General features: G+C 40.5%; 1 protein-coding gene across 1 annotated transcript; it reads right to left on the bottom strand.

Moving 5' to 3' along the window:
* Nucleotides 1-1,024: 1,024 nt before the first annotated feature.
* LOC139720045 (heat shock factor protein-like) lies at nucleotides 1,025-17,071 on the bottom strand. The gene is made up of 11 exons (XM_071631419.1): nucleotides 16,879-17,071; nucleotides 14,987-15,095; nucleotides 13,610-13,734; nucleotides 12,627-12,745; nucleotides 10,603-10,737; nucleotides 9,928-10,048; nucleotides 9,096-9,436; nucleotides 8,369-8,477; nucleotides 3,317-3,373; nucleotides 2,614-2,686; nucleotides 1,025-1,572 (listed from the first exon to the last, which is right to left on the bottom strand). The coding sequence occupies exons 1-11, from the start codon at nucleotides 17,017-17,019 to the stop codon at nucleotides 1,415-1,417; spliced, it is 1,488 nt and encodes a 495-aa protein (XP_071487520.1). The 5' UTR covers nucleotides 17,020-17,071; the 3' UTR covers nucleotides 1,025-1,414.
* Between the last annotated feature and the right edge of the window lie 6,804 nt (nucleotides 17,072-23,875).

Below are 23,875 nucleotides of genomic sequence, written 5' to 3'. Positions count from 1 at the left end.
TCAAATATGAAGACCTTTAGCCAGACTGCCCATTCAGGGTGGGAGATGTATCTCTTTCAGTGCTCTGCCGGAAGTGGCAGCTATTTGCATGTTCCTGCATCAGCAAGTTCTTCAGGTCGCGATATTAAGCTGAGCGAAGCAATATTCTGCTGATGTACTAACAGTGCCACAGAATACCCACATACACATAATTCTCCTCTATAGACTGTAAATTTGATGGTTAGAATGGATGTACTGTAGTACCACAAATTTCAAGGTAAAATTACATAGGTAAAAGCTGTCAAGGACTTTGAAGGACCCAGATCAAACTGGCATCGCAGATGATAGTAGGATGTAGCAAACATTCTGTAACCAGCTGCTGAGCTCCACACTTTATCTCCTTCTTAATCCACTTCTTACATTCTCCCATGCCCAGGCAGAATTGAGAGAAGATACTAGCATCACAAATGTCTACAAGATCCATCTTCTATCTTGCATGAGGCATTACTTTACATCAATAATACATGTATACATCTCTTAATTTACAGTTTTCAACTACAAGGCATATCATCAATACACTATGGTACAACAAATAAGCCGAGATAGAAGAACCGACTGTGCAACGCCATATAATTTCTCTCAAACAATGAGAATTAAGTGCATTAAAAATCACTTTAAATGATGTACTGTTTATTTCTTGTTGTTGGTTTAGATTCCAAGTTTTGCCTTTGCAGCACTAAGGTATAAAGGTTTGCCATGTCACACCAACCATAACCATGCAGTTTTATGAGAAAGATACAGTCATAAATCCTTTCTGGAGCATTTTTCAATTGCCCCTTATAAAGAAAATTCTATTGCATATACAGTAAGCATGATGAAACTTTTTTGTTCATCCTCGGATCCCCCTCGAGCACATCAATACTAAAAGTGAAAATATAACAACTTGAATAAGAGATAGTCAGGGTTCACATTTACAAAAAGAAACACCATAAAGAGAAATATCAACTTCATGCTGAACTTTTCCATACTTATTCGAAATGCACTAGACGCTGGCGACAGAAATAAACATGGCAAAAAAAAAAAAAGGTTTGTATTGCAATTTTTTTTACACATTTTTTTCATTAACCCCAATAGAAGCTTGAAGTACATAAAGCAAAGTGTACCTCTCAACTCTTTCCCTAACTTGCCTGCCATTCTGTGCCCTGCAATTTCATCAACTAGCCAAGTGGTCATCATTTCTTTCAGAGAGAGGAAAAAGAGGGGTGGGGGAGGAGGGGAGGGAAAGGGGAAGCAGAAGGGGAAACATGGAGAAGGAAATGACATTCCATTCCTATCACATAAAACACTTTCGTTTCAACATGCACCAATACATCCACCTGGGATGTCAATTATGAATCAATTTCTGGCAATCCTCATCCCTCGTCTCGCGACAGAGTTAGAGTGCGAAACCGAGTAGGTCATCGTCTCCTTGTTGGAGGGCAAGCGAGTCGTCATTCGGGGTATTGAACAGCGAGTCCTCGTCGTCGACCATGAAGGCACCCATGGGGTAGGATGTGGAGGGCTTGTACGTGACCAGCTCATTGCTCGGCGGGACTGCAAAGAGGAAGGGAGTCATGATTTTTTTCTGATTTATGGCGCATAGCTTGACATGCTCCAAGACATGATTCTACAGACACCTAGTATAAACTTTTTTGAGAAAAATCATTGGAACAAACGAGGCTTGTTATATCAAAGTTAGCAGTTGCAGGAAACTTGCTTTAATCAATGCCCACTGGTGTTGCTCATTGATGAATGCATATATGATTTGCTTTTAACACCCCATATCATGACATGGCCGGCCTCACATTTTTAAAAATGAGGCGGGGGGGTGGCAGTTTATATTTCCAGTGCCACTTCCGGCTTCTGGAATCTCTGATGAAGAAGGGGGGGGGGGGGGGGGGAATCTTTCAACTGCACCCTTCAGAATTTATAATTATTTCTTCCAACACTCACAGTGTCTGTGGCAGCCACCCACCAGGACTTCTTTCTGTGGTATTTCTGACGCATTTTCATGCCATAATTGTGGAAACGGGACATAAGGTTTGATGTTACAATAACCGTTGCCCATGTCCACCACAAAGTGCAAGTTAGGCATTTACTTCTGTTTTCCTAGTGGCAAAGCAATTGCTCGTTTCCATACAATCAAAACCTTTTAACTATGTGCCCATTGCAAGCACTTGTCCCTTGCAGCAGTCCGCCTTGTTTATAACAAAACAACACAATTTTCAATCAATACTTGAACTTGAGCCGCTTCATCAATTACTGTATACACCGAATATTTCGCGAGTCAAGTGCTATTCGCGAAATTAAATACACACAAAAATATTGACTCTGATCCCGATTTGAATGTGACGTACTAAGCATGCACATTTCTCTGTTCAGTACAGCACTCCACGATCGCGAATTCAACAACTCGCGAAGTTGTCAGGGAATTCCTGATTCGTGAAAATTGAGACTCGCAAAATATATGGCGTGTACAGTAACAAAACATAGAATAGCCACAACACTTTACTCCTGACTACAAAGCTTCCTAAACATTTGTGTGGGATGTGGGGACCTCAAATGTATTAGAAACAGAGGCGCACTTTGTCCTACCTTCAGCGGATGTTTCTAACGATGTCCGGAGTAGATCTGCATTGTCACTCTTCTCTTCCATTTCTGTGTTTTCCTGAGAAATAAATCAAGATAAAAAAAAAATAAAAATAAAATAACAATCTTCATTTACGCCATATATGATAATCAAATCATCAGAACATTTTACAGACAATATACAAAAGACACACACATTGTTATTTTTCTCCAGTAATGCACTGCAATGTTTCATGGTATTGAGATATATCATTTGTTAAAATGCTACAAAATAATAATGAAAACAAACAGTCAAATATAAAAATAGCAGTACTGATATTAAATTCTCTAAGATGCAAACAACCCTTAAATGTAAAAGAATACACAGTAAAATAGAAAATGAACATAATAGACAGATGGATAGATAGATAAATAGATATATAGACAGATAGATAGATAGACAAATAAGAGATAAGATCAAATCTGCTGTTCAATTTTCTGGTTCTATAACATTTGCTCCTGCATCAATTGCTCTCATAAAATAACTGCACACTAAGCCAAACTTAAGACGTATCCATAAACACAGCAATAACCCTAATCCTAATCCTCACATCAAACTACACCTAAAACCCTATCACAACCCCAAGTCCTTGGAGAAAAGAAGACTGGAGCAATCGTTGCAGGAGCAAATGTCACTACATCCCATTTTCTAGAGATGAAAATTACTTACTGATAAGGGAAATTCTGGAAGTGTTGTCACTGGGTCAGGAAAGAAGTCTTGGAAGTCCTGTGAGAAGAGATTGTGATGTGTAATGACACACACACACACAAAAGTAACATTAAGGATAGGTCATATACTGTATTATCAATCCACTCAGTGGCCTACAGCAAGGAAGGTTACACAGAGAGAAAGTTAACCCCACATTTGTAGCACAGATGTGGTCATACAACTGTGGGGCTACATATGAACTATTGAACTCAGCTTTCAACAAAACACCGGTGGGTTTTGGGGGGTTTTTTTTGGTATTATTCCCCCTCTTTGAAGAGATGACTATGCACGTTAACACAATTTTAGCGCATGACAAAACAGTAAGAGTTACATGTACCATGAAAGCTTGAAGATCACATTGGACATGATGACATAAACACAGGCATGGCTACAGTAAGTCACCATTTCAGTTTCTATTTGTGCTCAATAATCCCAGCATTCATTGTCAGACAAGAATTATGACGATTGGTGTACATCCTCTTAAAGGACAAGTCCACCTTCATATACATAAGGATTGAGAGAATGCAGCAATATTAGTAGAACATATCAGTGAAAGCTTGAGGAAAATTGGACAATCCGTTCAAAAGTTACGAATATTTTAAGTATCTGCGCAGTCACTGCTGGAAGAGAAGACTACTACAGTGTTATGTCACATGCATACAACTATATAAGGAAAATAAAAAGAGAATTTCACAAAACTTTACTTTTTGAATAAAGTACACATTTCTTCGACTTGCTACTGACGAATGTTAAGGGCAATATTAATTCCCCTGCCTTCCGAAAGAGAGAAGTCGAGTGTTCTATTGTTATGCGAGAAAAGTGGAAATATGTTGAATTTTCTTCATTCTTTCTTTACATCGTTGTACTCATGTGACATCACAAGCTATAGTAAGTAGTCTTTTCATCCAGTCGTGACTGAGCAGAAACTTCAAAAATTCATAACTTTTTAAAGGCATACAATCGTCATCCCTTATGGTACGTAAACTCCGAACGACCGAAGTTTGTGCATGCAATTGCACAATGCCAGACTCGGTGCTATATCCATAAACGTGTGAAACAATGATGTCACTGAGACACGTGTGTGTGTGTGTGCGTGTGTGTGTACGCATCATACACAAACATTGTCACCGCGAGCTGTGGTGATTGGAGGAGAGAGGCCAGAAGACGCGTGGCTCTTTTGGCCTCTCTTCATGCACATGCGCACTGAGAGTGTGCGTCCATTCGGAAGCTCTCGTGGCTCACTCGGACAGCCATTTTGGGTTAGGAGATTTGTAGCACAGAGCTCTTGTAGTCTAGCGTGTTGTTCGCTGACCAATTGAGCCAGCGCTATTCTCATTCGGGGTCACTACATTTGATACAGAATGGGGGAGGCAGCGTGTTGCGTTCGTCTCCATGCCGCACAAACCACTCGCCACGATTGAGTGCCTTTAGGGGAATGTCCGATTTTGCTCAAACTCTCACTGATGTGTTCTACTAATATTGCTGCATTCACTCAACCTACATGTCTATGAAGGTGAACTTGTCCTTTACGGTGCGATCACACATCGGCGGTTTAGATGGCGGTTTATGGCGGTTCGGCAAATCGCCGTGCTAAGCCAAAGAACGTGCTCACACCGACACAAACCCTGGTAATCCGTCACTCATCCGTCATAAACCCCGTGAACCGCGAAGAACCGCCGAAAAATTAAACACGTTTAATTTTTCGTGGCGGTCTTGGCGGTTTGATATGGACCATGTTCAAAACACCGTTCACTGTGTAAAGAATGCATCCTCCGTGTTTGCACCACAAGATACGGTGTCAACACTGCCATAACTTTTCATGCAAAAACAAATGTTGAACTTAACCCGTTGAGGACGGACTGATTTTGCTACAACACGCATTTTCCATAGACACCTACCCGAATATACTCGGGACTCGTCCTCAACAGGTTAAATGAGAATAATGCCTCTGGCGACACTTCGTGGCGGAGCAATAAAAAGAATGTGGAAGAAAGCAAAGATGAACCCATAATACTAGATCAGGTAAATATTGTATTGAATGCTAAAGTTTCATTCCTTTTTCTATTTTAACAAATAGAGTAAAATAGAAAATTTGATATTCAGAAAGTTGATAGGTTTCTTGAATAGTACATCAGTTACTTTAAAAGGCGTGTGTGAGTAATTGTGTTAAAGCTTGATAGCTTAAAAGATGGCCAGCTACGTGAACCTGCGAGTTATGCACAGAAGACTTATGTAAATATTATGTTGGGTTCTGCTTTTGTGATTATGCATGCCTTTTTGAAAGAGTACATGTTGATACAGACATGTTGAAACTTAAAAGAGTAGAGGGAAAAGCGATGTTCCAACTTGAAAAAAAAAACCCACCATCATTATGTTACGTGAACCTGTAAATAAACAGGAAACTATGTAGATATACTATATTCTTCTTTGATATGTATGTCTTTTTATTGACTGTTGTTAGAGATATGTGAAAACTTATAAGAAAGGAAAAAACAAAGCTGAGGTCAAAGAGACGTTGAAACAAGCAAGTACTTCTACATCACTTGATATAAAAAACCTGCAAATGAACAGGAAATTTGTAAACTATGTTGGATTCTGCTTTGACATGTATGTCATTAATAACAGTTAATACAGTTATTTTAAAAGTTGAAAGAGAGAGAAAAAAGCATATTGAAACTTGAAGACAATTGCTTATTGCATCACTTATGTCAATCTGTAAATACACAGGGCATTACAACGTTTTGCAATTTCTTTTTGAATTCTCTTTTTGTACATAACAAAGCATTATCTCCTTGTTGTAACCAATTGAAGACGAGTGAAAGGGCTCTGATTGCATCCAACTACAAGGGCTTGGTATGGACTCCTACACCTTTCGGGGAGATCCGTGTTACTACCGCGCCAATCCGCATTAGCGCCGTGTTCAAAATGTGTTGAGAACATAGTCACATCACGTTTAGGTGCTTTCCGCCATCGTTGGGACACGTTTCACGGCGGTTTGAGAACCGCCATGAACTGCCATCTAAACCGGCGATGTGTGATTGCCCCTTTAGCACATAGAATCATTTTTATGAAAGGCCATTGCTGGCAATGACTTCATTCTATTCAAAGTAGTGAAAGTAGCTGATGTGATCCAACCAAGTCCATATTCACCTGCACAAGCACAAAATCACACCAATTTTTCCCCCACTTGACAAATCAAATAAGAATGGAGTAAAATGTGACACCCAAGATAAAAAAAAAAAAATCAACAAACATGAACACTTGAAAATATAGCAACTACAGTACAACCTCTGTTATCCAGGCATGTCAGGACCAGCATCTGTCTGGGTAAGCGATTTGGCCAGATATTGCAAAAACAATGTTTACGTACATTTACATGCAGCTGCCAACCCAGTGGTAGTTATTAGTAGGTAGTATGCCCTGCAATAGTTGTGTAATATCTGCTAGCCTCATTGAAACTAGAAATATCACTTAAGGTGATTAATACCCCCGCCCCGTGACGACAGTCTTACCCAAGGAATGATCTTTCCTTGATCTTCTGTCATTTAAATGCCGTTACCATGACAACGCAGCTTCCGACACGTCCGAAAAATATGTCTTGCACATCTTCCCACCAAGACTATTGTGTGTGCCACATTTCATAAGCTTTTGTCAAAAACTGAGGAAGTAGTTCAATCCACAAGATCTTTCCTTGATCTTCCACCATTAATATGCCGTTACCATGGCAACGCAGCTTCCGACATGTCCAAAAAATATGTCTTGCACATCTTCCCACCAAGACCAATGTGTGTGCCACATTTCATGAGCTTCAGTCGAATACAGAGGAAGTAGTTCAATCCACAAGATCTTTCCTTGATCTTCTGCCATTTATATGCCGTTACCATGGCAACGCAGCTTCTGACACGTCCGAAAAATATGTCTTCCACATCTTCCCACCAAGATCAAGGTGTGTGCCACATTTCATAAGCTTTGGTCAAAAAACTGAGGAAGTAGTTAAATCCGCAAGATCTTTCCTTGATCTTCTGCCATTAACATGCCGTTACCATGGCAACGTACTTTCGGGTACTGTCAAAAAATGCGTCTTGCACATCTACAACCAAAGGCACACATCTGTACCAAGTTTCATGGAAATTGGGCAAAAACTGAGGAAGTAGTTTGCAACACAAAATTTTCCATCATTTTGGCTCATAATATGTGAGCTGTTACCATGGCAACATACTTTTTGTCACTGTCAAGAAATGTGTCATGCTGACCTATATCCTAAGACAAACATTCAATATGAATTCCATGAGAATTGGAAGAACACTGATGAAGGAGTTTTGCCATGAAGCATTTTGCCCTATATTTTACCAATAACATGCCGTTACCATGGCAACGCACTTTTTGCCACTGCGGAAATATGTGTCTTGCACATTAACATATTCAGATGAACATCTGTACCTAATTTCATAAAAATTGATCAAAAACTGTGGGAGGAGTTCCCGACGCAAGATTTGTACCCATTTTTGCCCATAATATGCCGTTACCATGGTAACGTACTTTTGGGTACTGTCAAAAAATACGTCTTGCACATCTACAACCCAAGGCACACATCTGTGCGAAGTTTTATGGGAATCGGTTGAAAACTGAGGAAGTAGTTCGCGACGCAAGATTTGCAACGGACCGACCGCCCGACCGCCCGCCCGACCGACCGCCCGACCGACCGCCCAACCGACCGCCCGACCGACCGCCCGACCGTCCGCTGATTCCTATATACCCCCTTCAAACTTCGTTTGGCGGGGGTATAATTATAGACTGGTGGTGTTTTTCTTTTTTAGGGAAAACTGAAACACTTCTCTGTTGGGAATGTTAGAGATGAATAACTTTGTGGGAGCTTTTTTTTTTTGGGGGGGGGGGTGACATCTTCACTGAGTGAACATGTCCAGATGATAGAGAAGTCTGGATAATAGATGGCCGGATAATTGAGGTCAGACTGTACATAATAATGAGCAGGCTCAAATTCTTGATACTTACTTGCAAAAGTCCTCCCAGTTCAAATGATAGGTTTGGAGAATTGGCGATCAAGTTCTGGAACTCTTTCAGGTTAGTCTGTACATTGTTGAGTTGGTCCCCCAGTTCTTGCCTGTGCCGACAATAAGTGAAAACAAGCAAAATCCACATAAGACCAAACGTGGTGTGTTTGAGAAGGAAAAGAGACATGGAACAAATTTGGCCAACGAACTTACAATGACTACATGCTTGTCAATTGAAGATATAACGTTATACAATCCATGTAAGTAAAATGGTAAAATACAAATTTTCTGATATGATATGTGAACCATTATAACCATTACCTGGTTAAGTGAAAGACATCGGAGCTAAGAAAACTGAAGAAATGTGAGTTGGTTTAAAAAACAAAAACAAAAACAAAAAAAAAGAAGAGATCTGATATTTGTCTAGAAAACTGAAAGTTTGATATCTGAGTTACCTCTCACATCACAGTCTAAAGTCTGAGTCAAGGAGTGTTTGGAAATTAGGAAACTAACTACCGGTAGTTGCTGTGAAACATGTTCATATGATCAGATTTTAGGATAACCTTGCATGAAAAGCTTCAAATAGAGCTCTAGAATAAAAACTTACGAAAATGAAAACAAAATATACACATTTACGTTGTTGTTTTAGCCATGTGCGATTGTACACAACTCAGATAATCTGTTTCATGGACACTAGAGAAGCTCATCAGAGTGTGGCATAAGCTCACCTCTGCTCTTCGTTGGACAGTAAACGCTGGATTTCAGGTCTAGTTGTGCCGTTGTCTGGTCCAGGGACTACCTGGGGGGTGCCGGCCACCACAAGCTGCCCCCCTCCCAAACTTTCCTCATTGCTTCCTTCTGCCACTTCAGCAGCATTGGGGTCGGGGAGGATACTGCTGCCTTCTAGATCGAAGGACCCAATGGGGCTGCCTGCACCAATGCCGGATGCAGTGGTTGACGGTGTGGCTGGGAATACCACATCGGGGCTTATGGGTGGCTCGGGCAGCACTTCTGACAGAATGGCACTGCCTCCGACTGAATCCACCGAAAAGAGATCCAGGTCGCTGGCCTGTGGATCAAATCACACGTGTGTGTACATACTAATGTGAAACACATAACAGTCATCAGCCAAGCACATTCATATAATGTGAGCCAAGATTGTTATGTTTCCTTGGTGAACGCCAAAATGTGAGAGTAGATGCTTGGCTTAGCAGTTTTAATAATAAATTCAAAACACTCTGAAAACCTAGTGCCATTAGGCTATTGCCCAGCAAAGACAGGCCTTCATGTGCAAGCTATCTCAACAACTTCTCCTTCACAACACGGAATGCACCAAAAATGGTCAGTCCTCAATGAGAACTAAATAAATTATGTACCAATCTTACAATCCATTACGACCATGCACTCTTTATATTTTTGTTTGTAACTAGAAACACTAGAAACAGTTCAGAGGTTTTTGTTTTTAATTTTTCAAGACAAAGATAGTTTTGACCAAACCCACGATATCGTGAGTAGGACATCCTCACTGAGCCAATGATGCGATCATTCAATTCAACTCACCGGAATCTCCTCGCTGGCCGGGATCTCATCGATTGTAGCGACGCCAGGAGTGGTGCGTGCATATTTGGCTCTGCTGGGGCCAGTCCCATCTGGGATGTCTGCAATCATCAGCTGCGACCCCCTGATATCAACAGAGACATTGCATTTTAGTGAGAAATGGTGTCAACAGAGACATAGCATTTAAGTGGGATATGTTTAATAGCCGCTAAAACCCAATATTAGGCAGCTGTGGTGCTTTGAAGTAGTGATGTCACTGTCAGATGAAATGTTAGCGCTCAACGCTAGATGAATGCTAAAATTATTATTCATATTTACATCATAGTGATTGCAGCAAGAACAACAAAATTGTTTTAAAAAAATATGATTGATTGGTATTGTTATCATTAACACGACAATGACCATGATGACAAAGCAGCAACTGCAACTCCTTTTACTACTACTACTACAATCATTATCATTATGATCATTATTATTACTATTATTATTATCATTATTACTATTATTATTATTATCATTATTATTATTATTACTACTACTACTACTACTACTACTACTACTACTACTACTACTACTACTTCTACTACTACTACTACTATTACCATTTGGTGTTCCTGTTTGTGTACAACATGTACTAATGCTGACAGTGTGAATAATAAGCACCACTGATGTACTCACTGTCTCCTCTTCCCTGTTGGGCCGTTTGGTTGGACCAGGCTGATGAGGAAGTGAATGAGGTGATTGACAATCTTCTGCTGTTTCTCGTGTCTCTGGCGAAGACTAACCACCTCCCGCCACAGAGCCTGGTTTTCGCTGTAATGTGAAAAGAAAACGTCAGTGTACGTGTAGTCTGTCAAGTCTGGTATATGCATTAGGGCCTACATCGTATCTAACTGGAGCCGCGACTGAAGAGATCCCAAGGAATGGCTTGTGCTCTCATTAAATAGGCAACTCCAGACCAGCTTTAGAGACGTCTCCAAACAAGGTAACAACTTACTCGTCCACAAGTCGCAGGTACTCTACATCACTGTGACGTTGTCTCCGTGAGATGTCTCAGCAACATATCTCCACACTAACGTCAATAGGTCACCATGAGTCTCCGCATGGTCACAGAGAAGTCTCCTAGACTTCTCAGACAACATTAATCTTTGTGACTAGGGAGATGCCACCGAGATGTCCTATAGACCAGCTGGATACTGAAAAAAAGTCTCAAAAATATCAAACATGATCTATTTTCTTGAGATCCCACAGAGACCAGGCTAGTCTCCTGGGGATGTCGCAGAGACCGGTGAGACTCAAGTCGGCACTAGGTCACCACCCAGTCTCAAAGCCAGTGAGTTGCCCACTTTACACTGCAGGCAAGCTCTAATTAAGCGGTCTAGACCTTCCAATGCAGGAATTACAACCCCAGTGGCACTGAAGTCACAACTGCAGTGCAGATTCAAACCCCACATCAAACATATCGTAAAGAACATTTACGTATTCCAGTATTCAATGCATGCTACCAAACTCTATGTGGCAACAATGAATGACAGTTAAGTGTCAAGAGCACACACACTGTACCAACAGATTGTCTAATCAAGACTCAAACTCAGCCCGATTAAAATACCCTAGACCGAGTGAACAATGTCATGCATTTACTATACAACAAAGTCAACATCAACTAAGTCTAATTAACAGGGACCACAGAAAGTGTTTCAACTTATGTGGGTTTTGACTTGCACAATGGAATCAACATATAGGCCTTACTGTAAAACGAGAAATGTTCGCGTGCATTTTAATTTCGCGAATTTCGCGAGCGCGAAGATTCGCGAAATTAAAATGCACGCGAAAGTTCCTTTCTACACTATATGCATTGAATACCAGTTCCAGTTCGCGAAAATTTCATGCCGCTAAAAAGGCCGTCGGCTCCCATTCGCGAAAAATTCATGCCGCGAATATATCATGTTTTACAGTATCTAAATCCATCAAGGCAGAATCTTTTTCTGATTTTGTTGTTGTCCCTTTCTTTTAATTGGCTGCGTATAAATATGCATAATGTGCTCAATTTTTCAACTTATGTGAGGTCAACTTAGGCAAGGATGACTGTACTTCAGAATCAAAGTGTAATAATCTCTACCATACCAGCTGTGGACAGCACAAACTATACTTGATAGCATACATTTACAATGTGTTACCAAGAAGTTCATCACTAACTTTGTCCCATGTGGAAACATTGGGTCTGTGCTCAAAGAACTGGAATAAAACCATAATAGATGTTCAGTCCTCTGACAGAGAAACAAGAGCTATTTCCCTGTGTTCACACTAGGTCCAGCATCACAGAGAAAGTCACACACCACAGAACTTTCTCCTCCAGAACCAGTGTGGAAGTGCACTTGGGCTCCCCAAGACCATGCAATCATCAAAATGGCAGTCTCAACTTCAAAACAGAATTTCAATGGAGAAAAAAAAAATCTTTCCCAGATTCAACCAAATACTCTTACATAATTCAAATTGTAGCATGCATTAAAACACACAAATTACAGGGAGACTAACAAATAAACCAGGGCCCCGTTTCATAAAATTTGTTATCAGTGACAAGTTGTCATAGTTGTTATAAGCTACTGAAGTCCTTGCATCTGATTGGGTGAGAGCAAATTTGTCATAGAAATGTAGCAGTTGTCACTGATAACAAGTTTTGTGAAACGGGGCCCAGATCTTACTTTTTCATCGATTCCAATTTGGACGTGATGTTATTCTGCTTCCCCTTCATCTCGCGTACATCTGAGAGCATTTTTCCAACTTCACTTGGTTTCAGTTTGGTCTCATCCTTGTTGGTCCCCTGGCATAAAGACACAGATGGCATACACTGTACAAATATAGCTCTATATGATCCAGCTTTTGGTACCCTGGGGTACCAAAAACTCCTTCGTTTCTTTTTTCTTTGCATGCTCCAATAAGCTTTATGACCACAGATCTTGTCTTCTGATCTTCTGTATGCTGTAAATTGATGTTACAGAAATAACTTTAACTGAATTGAAACCCATATACGACACAAATCTCAAACATTTCTGGTATTTTGCCTTTGATGCTGAGCATTTGAACATAGCAGAAACATCAAATATAGACAGTAGATAGGAGTGTTTAAACAAATTCAACATCACAAAACGAAGTTTTATCTGACTCCTATAATTCTATGCAAATTGCATTGCTCAACATTTAGGGCAATTAGTGGGGTACTCATGTTGTACCCAGAAACTCCAAAGACCTGGACCCCATTTCATGAAAGTTGATATGATAGCAACTCTTGGTGGAATGGCAACTTCCCTCAGCAACAGCCAATCTGGAAGCTGGATTCTTGTCATTACCATAACAATTGCTGTGCAGCAAGAGTTGCAATCATATCAGCTTTTTATGAAATGGGGCCCCGGTAATCATCCACAAGAAACATCATCTACAAAAATGAAAAACATCAGGACCCTGTTTTATTCGACTTGAGCATACAATGAAAGTCACAAACCATGGTAATTGCTGCTACCAAAACGACAGCTTGGCAGCGAGCAATTTGACCCAAGGATTTTCGTTGCTATGGAGTAGCTGTGCACAACATTATTCGTATGGCTTGCAAACCTCTGCATGAGGCATGAAAGACCTTAATGAAAGAAGAGAGAATGCAAGAAAGTGACAACACAGGTTCACCACATACCTTCCTCTTAATGAGTTGCAGTTGATTGATTTTTCCCTTGAGGAAGTGGGGATGTTGGAATTCAATGTCCTTTCGATCGGTCTTCAAAGCACCATCTTCCAAGCTGGACCTTTTCCTGAAGCCATCTGTAAATGAGTGAATCATTCCACAGCATGTTAATGATATCTAATCTGATAGGGGGTAAGGTTACGGATGCTGTGGTAAATTTCCAGTATGAATTGAGCTATGAAATGTACCGGGTACATGTACCTGTAGCAGCTAATGGACTCCTTTGCAAAATCTCCCTTTCTTCCATAAATTTAATCTCAAGAGGGCTGACAGCATAGTAAGCACAAGCCTTCATCACAGACTTCTTTCCAACTATCTATTGCAACTGAGAAAATATGAGAAAAATGGAAGAATTTTTACCTTTCTTTCTATTCTCTTTCTTTCTACGCATAAGATTATCACGGCTGCCAACATTAAGCACATCAATATGACGGAGATTCCAAAGAGCAATCGTCAAGACAACGATGGTGTGTGCATCTCAACAGACAAATGTACAATGTAATTTCCAAATAAACGGGGCATCAATGCTCTCTTGTCAAGACATAAGGAGAAAGTGAAATGCAAAAAGCCTCCCACAGAATCAGGGAAACTGGCAGCTCTGTATGACGTATCAGTCAGTTCCTAGAAGATTACAAAGCATGATCTGCCAATTGCCCCTTGGTATAGGAAAATTTGTAATAACAAGAGACACATTGGGTCTTGCACTAACCCCAGTATGACCAGGGTGAATATGTGGTCTTGCTCTTTGCAAGGAATTGATTCCACAAAAGTAATCCTGACAAAGCCATTAAAGAGGTAGTATGGCAGGGCAGTGCATCATACTGTATGCCTTTTTACCAGGTAATTCCTTGCTGAACTATACACTACACATAGACAAAAGAATTCTGACATTAGTCTCATAATTAGAGACTAATGTACGTTAGTAAAATCCTACATGGTCCTGGGAGAAAGAAACATGAATTTAGTTTGAAAGTGCTTACATCATATTCCTGTTTATGTAATTTATTAAAATTCCCAGTGTTTCTTCTTCTACAGTCTAGTACTGATCTATTTTATTGCCCTGCTGCTCTTCTCAGTAAGTTTCATCTACGCAAAAATTCCATTGCATTCATTGTTGCTTGGCAGAGTAAGCATCTGGTATGCTTTGTGGTTGGTAAGGCAATCTTTTGTGAACAAAGCATGCAGAAATTTGACTATAGATACAGGAGAAACAGAGTATTGTATAATGTGCAGCATATACAAAGTTCCAGGGCTTTTTTGGATTGCTACATAGGTGTAGAATGCAAAATCCTTTTCAAGCGTGAATGGTATTGTAACAATTTTACTCACACATGTTGAGCTGGCGGATGAAGCTTGCCATGTTGTTGTGCTTGAAGAAATATGGCAGGACTGCGCTGGCAAACATGACCTGATCTGATACTATGAAGCTGTCACCCTCCTATTGGGTAATCACAAAGAATAGAGCATTAATACAACTTTAGAAAACATCTTCCGAGTTCCTAGTGTAGGCCTATAAAATTGTATTCCTATCATCCAGTGTAATAATTTCAATAGTTCTTACTGAAATCAAATGATGCAACCACGGGGGCAACTTGCATATGATCTTTGCATATATTGTCTTCTATGTCTTCTTAAATAATTTCAGTAACTGTTAAATGAATGTTGACAGTTTTATATTATTGTTTAAACAGGAAACTGGAGGAAGATATTCATTCCACTAAAACTACAAAAATCAAAATGATTGTGTGTGCATTTCTTTTAAATATCAATTCAATGTCTCTAGACTCTATTTAAACAACCTTGTTGTTTGCGGCAGGTTTGTAAACTGTGCCTGTTTGCAGCCGGGGCAGGGTCTGTTTCATTTATTGATGAAAAGGCCCAATCAAGTGTCACTCCCCTTGACATGCACTTGACTTGCAAGTATATAAACTCCTGCTAAGTAAAGTACACGATGTTCATCAACTATACACAGCCTAGTCGCTGTAAAAACGCATGGCATCTGGTCGAGCTAGATGTTCATCAGCTGTTTTATTGATGAATGAAAGTGCCCCTGCCAGATATAGGCACCCTGCTACAAACTGATTTGGGTTGATTACTCTACACATGTAACTCATTAGTTAATGATAGGTCAATGGCAATCAGTGGAGAGTGCAGCATGCAGAATTGGTATATTTAGAGTAGACTAGTTTATAATTTTATAAATAGTATGTGTCCAACACGTCGACACTGTACATTGAAACCAACACCCCTCTAAAATCACGGCACTGCGCGTAAAGAACCAACTTTCACGCATGAGACTATGCGCAGTGGCTTTGCATTCTTCACTGGGGATTTGATGTCAACATATTACTGAAAAAAAAGCTGATAATAAACAACAAGATCATCAGCAAAACAATGATACCGTAGATTATGAATGGCACATAGATAGGAAAAGCGTTATGTACATTTTACACGCATTGTCAATAGAGGGTAAAGTTAGGGGTGCTGGTTTCAAAATACATGTACAGTTATACAGTTGTACGTCGCAACTGAGCACGTAACAACCCACGCATTCGAAGCAGTTAATAATAATCTTGGAGCGTATATCGCAAACTCGCATTTTCAATGCGCACTTGTCACTGCGTGTAAATTCAGATCACTTTCTTTACATGTGAGCAAATTTTAAAATTTCAGGCAAATTGTCAGATATTTTAAGTGGACAATCTAGGTCTATTGATAGAAAAACATCAGGGTGTCGATGTGTTGGAGTTGGAGTCTTGGACACCCAACCATTATTATAATTATAGGGTCTAGCTGTTAGACCTTTCTACTCTTCTTAAGTTGGGGTCTTGTAGACACTATTTCTACAGTAGACCTAGATCTACTCTTTTTTCTGGATAACTTCTAACGTTAGTTATGAAAAAGCGCCTTTCACTTTCAAAACGAAGAATATGTGCTGTTTTCTAAATAAGTATCATATTTGCCAAGCCCAAGGTCTAGAGGCGTAGAGCTAGTCTAATAGTACTCTAGTAAACTTGTGTGTGGAGCGGCTAGTAGTGGCCCCTGGCCTGAACCTCGGCCAGAGGATTGCCCAGCTCTCGCTAGCGCTCGATGCAAATGCGACAACCGCAACTGCGGCCGCGGACGGACGCCGCTGGTTGTGCCCCCGACAGTGCAGCGCATTGTACGAGTGGGCCTACCGTACCGTACGTGGCTACTAGTAATAGTAGTATTTTACTTACCGCGCTCCAGCGAATATATTCGTCGGTATTTTTGTCGTCTACTAATAGCCATAATTTTGACAGAAATGCTGGACAGGACAAAGACTTGGGAACACTATCCCCCTGAGCAACCACTGTGGTAGGTTTTTCCTTGGATGCCATGACTTCATATGTATACAAAATTTGCAAATGGGTGATTTCTCTTCAAGCTCAGTCAGAGTATTAGGACATCATGTCAGCAGCCATTTTGTTTTCGTCATTCTGTCGTGGTTGCGTTGTCGTTCGTTATGTTTTGCATGCGATGCATTGACATGTGTGTACTGATTGAGTATGCTGCGCGCGCGCATAAACTTCCTTGCTACTATGCTATGGATGGACAACACGTACGTACCACTGATCTCCGTAAGAGGCATCTGGATATGTCATTGGCCAATCGCTTTGAAGACACTGAGCCACCATTACCGCGTACATCGTTGGCTAGTCAACTGCTAGTAGTACGGAGTTCACAGACACCACAAGTCTGAAGTCATGATCTTGTAGCTCCATGGTTGGAAAGTTGAGAGTTTATCATTTATCATGAACCGTATTCAACAACCAATAATGTGGGTAACAGAGTCCAATAAAGATAAATTGAAGCATTGTTTCATACAAAGAGGTTCTATATGTAACCTCTTTGCGTTCATATTATCAAAATGTACAAAATAACCATGATAAAACAAATGTAAGTCAAATACAATGTCATTGATAAAAAATGTAAAGATGCACAGAAACATAGACTCTATACAGTTAGGCCTACGAATGTGCAGAAAAAAGGAAGGAAAATGGGGGGGGGGTAGGGAGAGAAGAAAATAAAATGGAAGGGAAGAGGGAAGAATGAGAAAGACAGACAAATTTGATAACTTAACATAATAGTAAGCCTTAAAAACAAAAGGCATGTACAAAATATTGAGAAAAAGAAAAATCGGTATCGCAAAGATGTACCGTGCAGGTACAGAATAATCAAATGATAATACATATCAACTTAGACAAGCAAACTGAAAAAGGAAGGACTTACGGAGACGAGAGAGAATGAGAAACGGAGAGGAAGAGGGGGAGTGAGAAAGACAAAATCAATTACAAAGAAGGTACAGTATGTAAAAAGGCATATCTTCACTACGAAAAGGACGAATAAGATATTTTGAATGATATTGGTCATAATGATATAGACCATGGGCGTAAATCCGGGGGGGGGGGGGGGATATATTCCCCCCCCCCCCTGAAATGGAGGAGGGGGGGGGGGGGATGGCCTGTACAATCATCCCCCCTGAAATTTGATAAGAAAATGGAGGAAGCAGAAATGTGATTGTATCAATTTTGGCATATTGCATGACGTTCGTACGCCCGCCTTCAGACAGGTAACAGAGCTGAACAGTATTCTATTTTGTAGGACAATGTATACATAATTTTCTCAAGATCTCGCTCGCGAAGAAAGTAATATCGACAGAAGGTGTGGTCCAGACGTTGACAACGTCAAATAGCATAGGCTTACATGTAAACATGCTATGAAGCGAGCAACTCGGGACCATCTGCAAATTATGTACGAAAACAAACAAACAATAACAAAAACTATACCGCCATAATTGAACCCCCCCCCCCCCCTCCATTTCCTGAATCATTCCTGAAACGATGATGACTCTGATACATCTATGGGCATACCCAGGGATGATCAGGGGCGTCGAATCTATCTCGGGGGGGGGGGGGGGGGGGGGGCAAAGGGGCATTTGTCCCGCCCCTACGGAAATGTTGGGGGCAGACAAATCAATTTTGTCCCCCAAGCAATTCCCGAGATGAGGACAAATCTCGAACTTTCTTTATGGAAAATTGAACAACTACCGCCAGAATTATGCACCGGATCGCGGAAGTGCAATCATAAATATGCAAAAGCTCCGCTATACTGGGTCTCTTTCGATAGACTTTGTACACTTTTGAGATTGACTTTTGATTTCCTTATATTTATCAAAGAGTGTCCAGCAGATCTTTCACTTACATATCACTCCCTCATATGCAGAGGCGTCGATGGAAGGGGAGGGGGATGGTTCCCCCATAAAAGTATTGGGGACAAACTGATCATTTTGCTCCTCCTCGTAACTCCCGAGATGTGGAAATGTTCTTACTTTTTTGATAGAAAACTGTCTAAATACTTCACCGAAAGATGGCCGAATTTCAATTCTGAAAATACAAAATCTCCCTCGTGTAAGAGGGGGATAGGCCTTACCCCTCCCATACCCTCCCCGTTCAGTCATTTCTACTTAATACACTTTAGATTGACAGATTTCAAAATGTTTAATGTAAAGTGTGCACCAGGTCTGTTACTTCAGTTTAAAGAAATGCAAATGTTCCTTGGATGGGAGGAGATATCTAGATACTCTCAATTAACGGAGGGTCCCCCCCCCCCCTAAAAAAATAGTATCCACTTCTGGGATTGAAATTTCCCCAGATTACATCATAAATGTGTTTACGAGATATTTGTTGCTGCCAGTAATTGCCAGCAGTTGCGCCCGGTGCGCCCCCATCCCTTGATTTCCAAAGCGAAAAAAGTACAGCTATATAAACTAAACGGCAGTTTTTGGACTGTAAAATGTCAAAATTTTCAAGCTCGCTCGCTCGCATTTAATAGTTATGTCATTCTCCTAATGTTGCTGCCAGTAATTGCTAGCAGTTGCGCCCGGTGCGCCCCCACTCCCCTTAATTTCATAAGCGAAAAATTACAGCTACAAGCGGCAGTTTTGGAACAAGTCACTGTCAATGTCACAATTTTCAAGCTCGCTCGCATTTAATCGTCATGCCATTCTCCTGATGTTGCTGCCGGGTAATTGCCAGCAATTGCGCCCGGTGCGCCCCAATCCCTTAATTTCCAAAGCGAAAAAAGTACAGCTACAAACGGCAGTTTTTGGACTGTAAAATGTCAAAATTTTCAAGCTCGCTCGCTCCGCTCGCTCGCATTTAATCGTTATGTCATTCTCCTATATGTTGCTGCCAGTAATTGCCAGCAGTTGCGCCCGGTGCGCCCCCACTTCCCTTAATTTCCTATGACTTATAAGCGAAAAAAGTACAGCTACAAACGGCAGTTTGGGGACTGTAAATGTCAAAATTTTCAAGCTCGCTCGCTTCGCTCGCTCGCATTTCATCGTTATGTCATCCTCCTAATGTTGCTGCCAGTAATTGCCACCAGTTGCGCCTGGTGCGCCCCCACCCCCTTAATTTCCAAAGCAAAAAAAAAAAAAATTAGCTACTCTGTAAAAATGGTTTCTTTCGCGGTGGTTTTGTTTTCGCGCTTTTCGCGCTTTGAGGTTGAACCGCGAATTTAACATCACGCGAAAATGTTTTGAACTCGTGGCTTGTTACAATGCTATCATTACCGACCGCGAAATTAAACACACGCGAAAAAGTCGGCACCGATGGAAACCGCGAAAGTTTCTGTATACGCGAAAGAAACCACTTTTACAGTACAAACAGCCGTTTTGGGACTGTACAATGTCAACATTTTCCAGCTCGCTCGCATTAATAATCGTCATGTCATTCTCCTGATGTTGCTGCCGGGTAATTGCCAGCAGTTGCGCCCGGTGCGCCCCCCTTAATTTCCCAAGCGAAAAAATATAGCTACAAACGGCCGTTTTTGGACTGTGTACAATGTCACAATTCATGATCGCGTTCATGATCTTCAGTGTGAGAATTAATACAAGAAGTTTCTCTAAATGATACCATTTTATAGGCAAAATTGTTCTATAATAATCTACATACAATGTACTGCTAACTTAAACATGTTGGACTGTTTCAAGGCGATAAAACACGCAAAAAAAAAATGCATCAAATTGCACCATTTACAACATCAATATGCAAAAAGTTCTCACTGTGGCAGGGGGAAACACCCCTCCAATACCCTCCCCCCTCCCCTCGCTCGCATCGCTCCCTCGCATCTAACCGCTCCCCCTATAAGATCAAATCCTGGCTTCATATTTCATATTTCTTCATATAATTATATATGTAAGTCTTCATATTTTTGCTACCACTTCCCTCCCACTTTGCATGGAAAACAGTGGAACATTTTGATCCCTGTAAAGTGTGTGTGTGGGGGGGGGGGGGGGGGCAAGCTTCTCTCCCCCCCCCCCCCCCCCCCCCCCCTCTCGGGCTGCGCCGGTCCGGTTATGGGCTTGTAATCGTGGTGATGGTGACTATCGCCAATCATCCCCCCACTCCTCAAGGACTCCTCAAGGACTACCTTAATTTTCACAACTGAACAAATTGTCCACTATATTAATTGTATTCAGATATTTCCTATAATATCTTTTTGAATATATCTTTCGTTCTTCATTGATAGGCAGCACCACGACTGAAAAAGGTACTGAAATTAATCACCAATTAATAACCCTTATATGCAATTGGTACAAAAATCTTTCATTTCTTGGAATTTGATCTCCATGAAAGAATTGGCAATTGGTGATTAGTACATAGAAATTTGCATAAAATTTTACCCTGCAAATTATTCATAGTGTCGGAAGTATTTCTTACAACAAAATTAGAGTCTGCTTGAAAATTCGACAATTCAGACATCATTGGACATTGGGGTTTTTCCAATACACACTATAATCACCTTGCCATTCTTGTTCATAACCGTCATTCAATTATTTGGCGCAAACCAAATTTTTGAAGACAGCTACCTGAATCGTACAAAATTTGAATGAATATATTTCTAATTTTACCTTTATTGCCCTTTCACAATTCCATTTACTTGCGTCTGTTCTCATCTCATCATTACTAACATTAAGCTTGAACAGTGGTACAGTCGTTCAAAATTCTACATATTATTTATCTCATACAGATCCTTTATTTCATCGTTAGAATACTTTGAAGCTTCATGACATCCACATTTTACAAACAGGTATATTCATGTACAATACTTAGTACGCAACAAATCAACTTCCCTCTTAATTTCATAAAGTATATTTCACTTAAATTCGAATATACACACATAATATCCAACTCGCCGTTCGACAGACTTTCACCTTGTGAACCCCAAAACTGTCTTAGCTCAGAAATCAATTAGACATTATACGGTCCCGATGTCTGGAACAAACTATACCTGATCAATTAAAGCAGTGTACTTCATTTTTTCCCTTTAAGGCTCATCTAAAAAAGCATCTGATTTCGACACTGATCGGAATGTTTCCAGTTAGTTGTTTTTGATCATTATTTTTCTTTTTTTTTCTCAAGTCTCAGTCAGCCCTGACCCATACAAAATGTCTTCGATTTTTTCCATTCCCTCCCGTTCTCTTCTTTGATAATGGCTTTACAGGGGCACTCATTATTTTGTATATTGTATACCTTTCAGTAAAGCGCATACTACACCAAAATATGCATACTACAGCATTCATTCTCTCTTGCACTGTCACCTGCACATACGACGCACTGTCACTCGCACACGCCTATACCAGTAGTCAATGGTGCTGCATGTTTTTTTTTTTCTTTAAAGCGCCAAGCCACTGTTTTTCTTTTCCCTTTTTTTTTCTTTAGCAAAATGTGTTTTGTATATTAAGATTTAGAGTTTTATGAGTACATTTATAATTGGTGTTGTATTATATTCGTACATAGGGCCTCATCCATGTCAAGCTCTGCTTATGATGACGGTCCCCTTTCCTAAATACAGTATGCCTTAATATGCTATTTTGACTCATATGCCATTACAAACTTATGTTGTTATATGAAAATGACATTTCTTGTATTGATTTGTATGTTAAACTCTTCTTCTCTTTTTTATACTCTGTATCACTTTGTTTTCATTTGTTATTGTATTTTGGAGAAAGAAAATGCAGAAATAAACCAAACCAACCAACCAAAACAATGTCGAAATATCCTCATTATGTGCTTTGATCCTTCATGTGGGAAATAAAATAGAGTAGCATGCAGGCTAGTCACGTCTAGTCAACAAAATAGAATCAGACTGAGTCTGATTACAATTTTATGATAGCCCTTGAATCTATTGGAAATGATAATTGCTAACCCACAAGTCTAACTGAGGGGAATCGAAAGTAATGTCTCTTTTCTGGGCTGTCAAATTAAATTATCGATATCCAGAAAAATATAAAGTATAATTCAAATAGGTGTAGTTTCATTGAGACAAATGATATTATGTTTTTTCGACGAAGTTTTGTATCAAAAAGCCAAAATCACGTTTCTTATATACCGCAAACATGTAATCCTGCAATCTTCAGTCTTGCGATCACGATGAGCAATTATTATGTGTGGTTACAGGTCACCAGGACAGGCATGTACGTGCCGCGACTTCCTAGATGTGAAGGTAGACCCCACGATAGCTTGTTGATACTGTCCTCGTCCAAGCGGATGTAATGGAGATTGTCTAGAGAATTTAGAACCCTGATACTCTGCTTCCCATCAGACTTGTAAAGTATTTCTTTCCATTTATCGTCCAGACACTGCCAGCGTATTTCCAAACTCCTCGACGACTTTACTCCTGAGTCGGGTGGGGTCTACATTGATTATGCCATGCTTCAGATCATTCGTAGACGCTTCTTGGCGCGCATGAAGGTCGGCCTTTGCCTCTCGCCTGGTTACGTGCGCAATGACGGCATGCGCACCTTCTTTTTCCTTTGCTGGTCACCCGCCAGTGCTAGTGGTGAACCCAAGCGATGGCAGATGCTGAAGTCTTGAGGCCTCGATGTCCACTCCGATCCGCTATACCTGTATATAGGAGCACGACTCGTGTTGTACTTTCACCCTCCTCCTTCATAACAGATCTTCTCATTCTCCTTCCGTGTAAACGATCATTGCTTGAGTCATTCTAAACTTACTTTGAAGTGACCAACTTGAACAGATCCTTTCAATCTCCCACTTGCCATTCCATCCTCACTTCGTTCCTTCCATGTCTTCTTTTCATCAAGCATTAGGCCTAGTCTTCATTCCTGCGGTCACCGCAAAAGATCTAGACGGCTCATGATGGAAGATGACAAGCTGTATCGCCACC

Source organism: Diadema antillarum, unplaced genomic scaffold (genome assembly GCF_040938485.1).
Source record: "Diadema antillarum isolate AM-2024a unplaced genomic scaffold, OU_Dant_1.0 scf00000120, whole genome shotgun sequence".
Lineage (NCBI taxonomy): Eukaryota > Metazoa > Echinodermata > Echinoidea > Diadematoida > Diadematidae > Diadema > Diadema antillarum.
The sequence above is the reverse complement of the archived record's forward strand: the minus strand, read 5'-3'. Positions and strand labels throughout refer to the sequence as shown.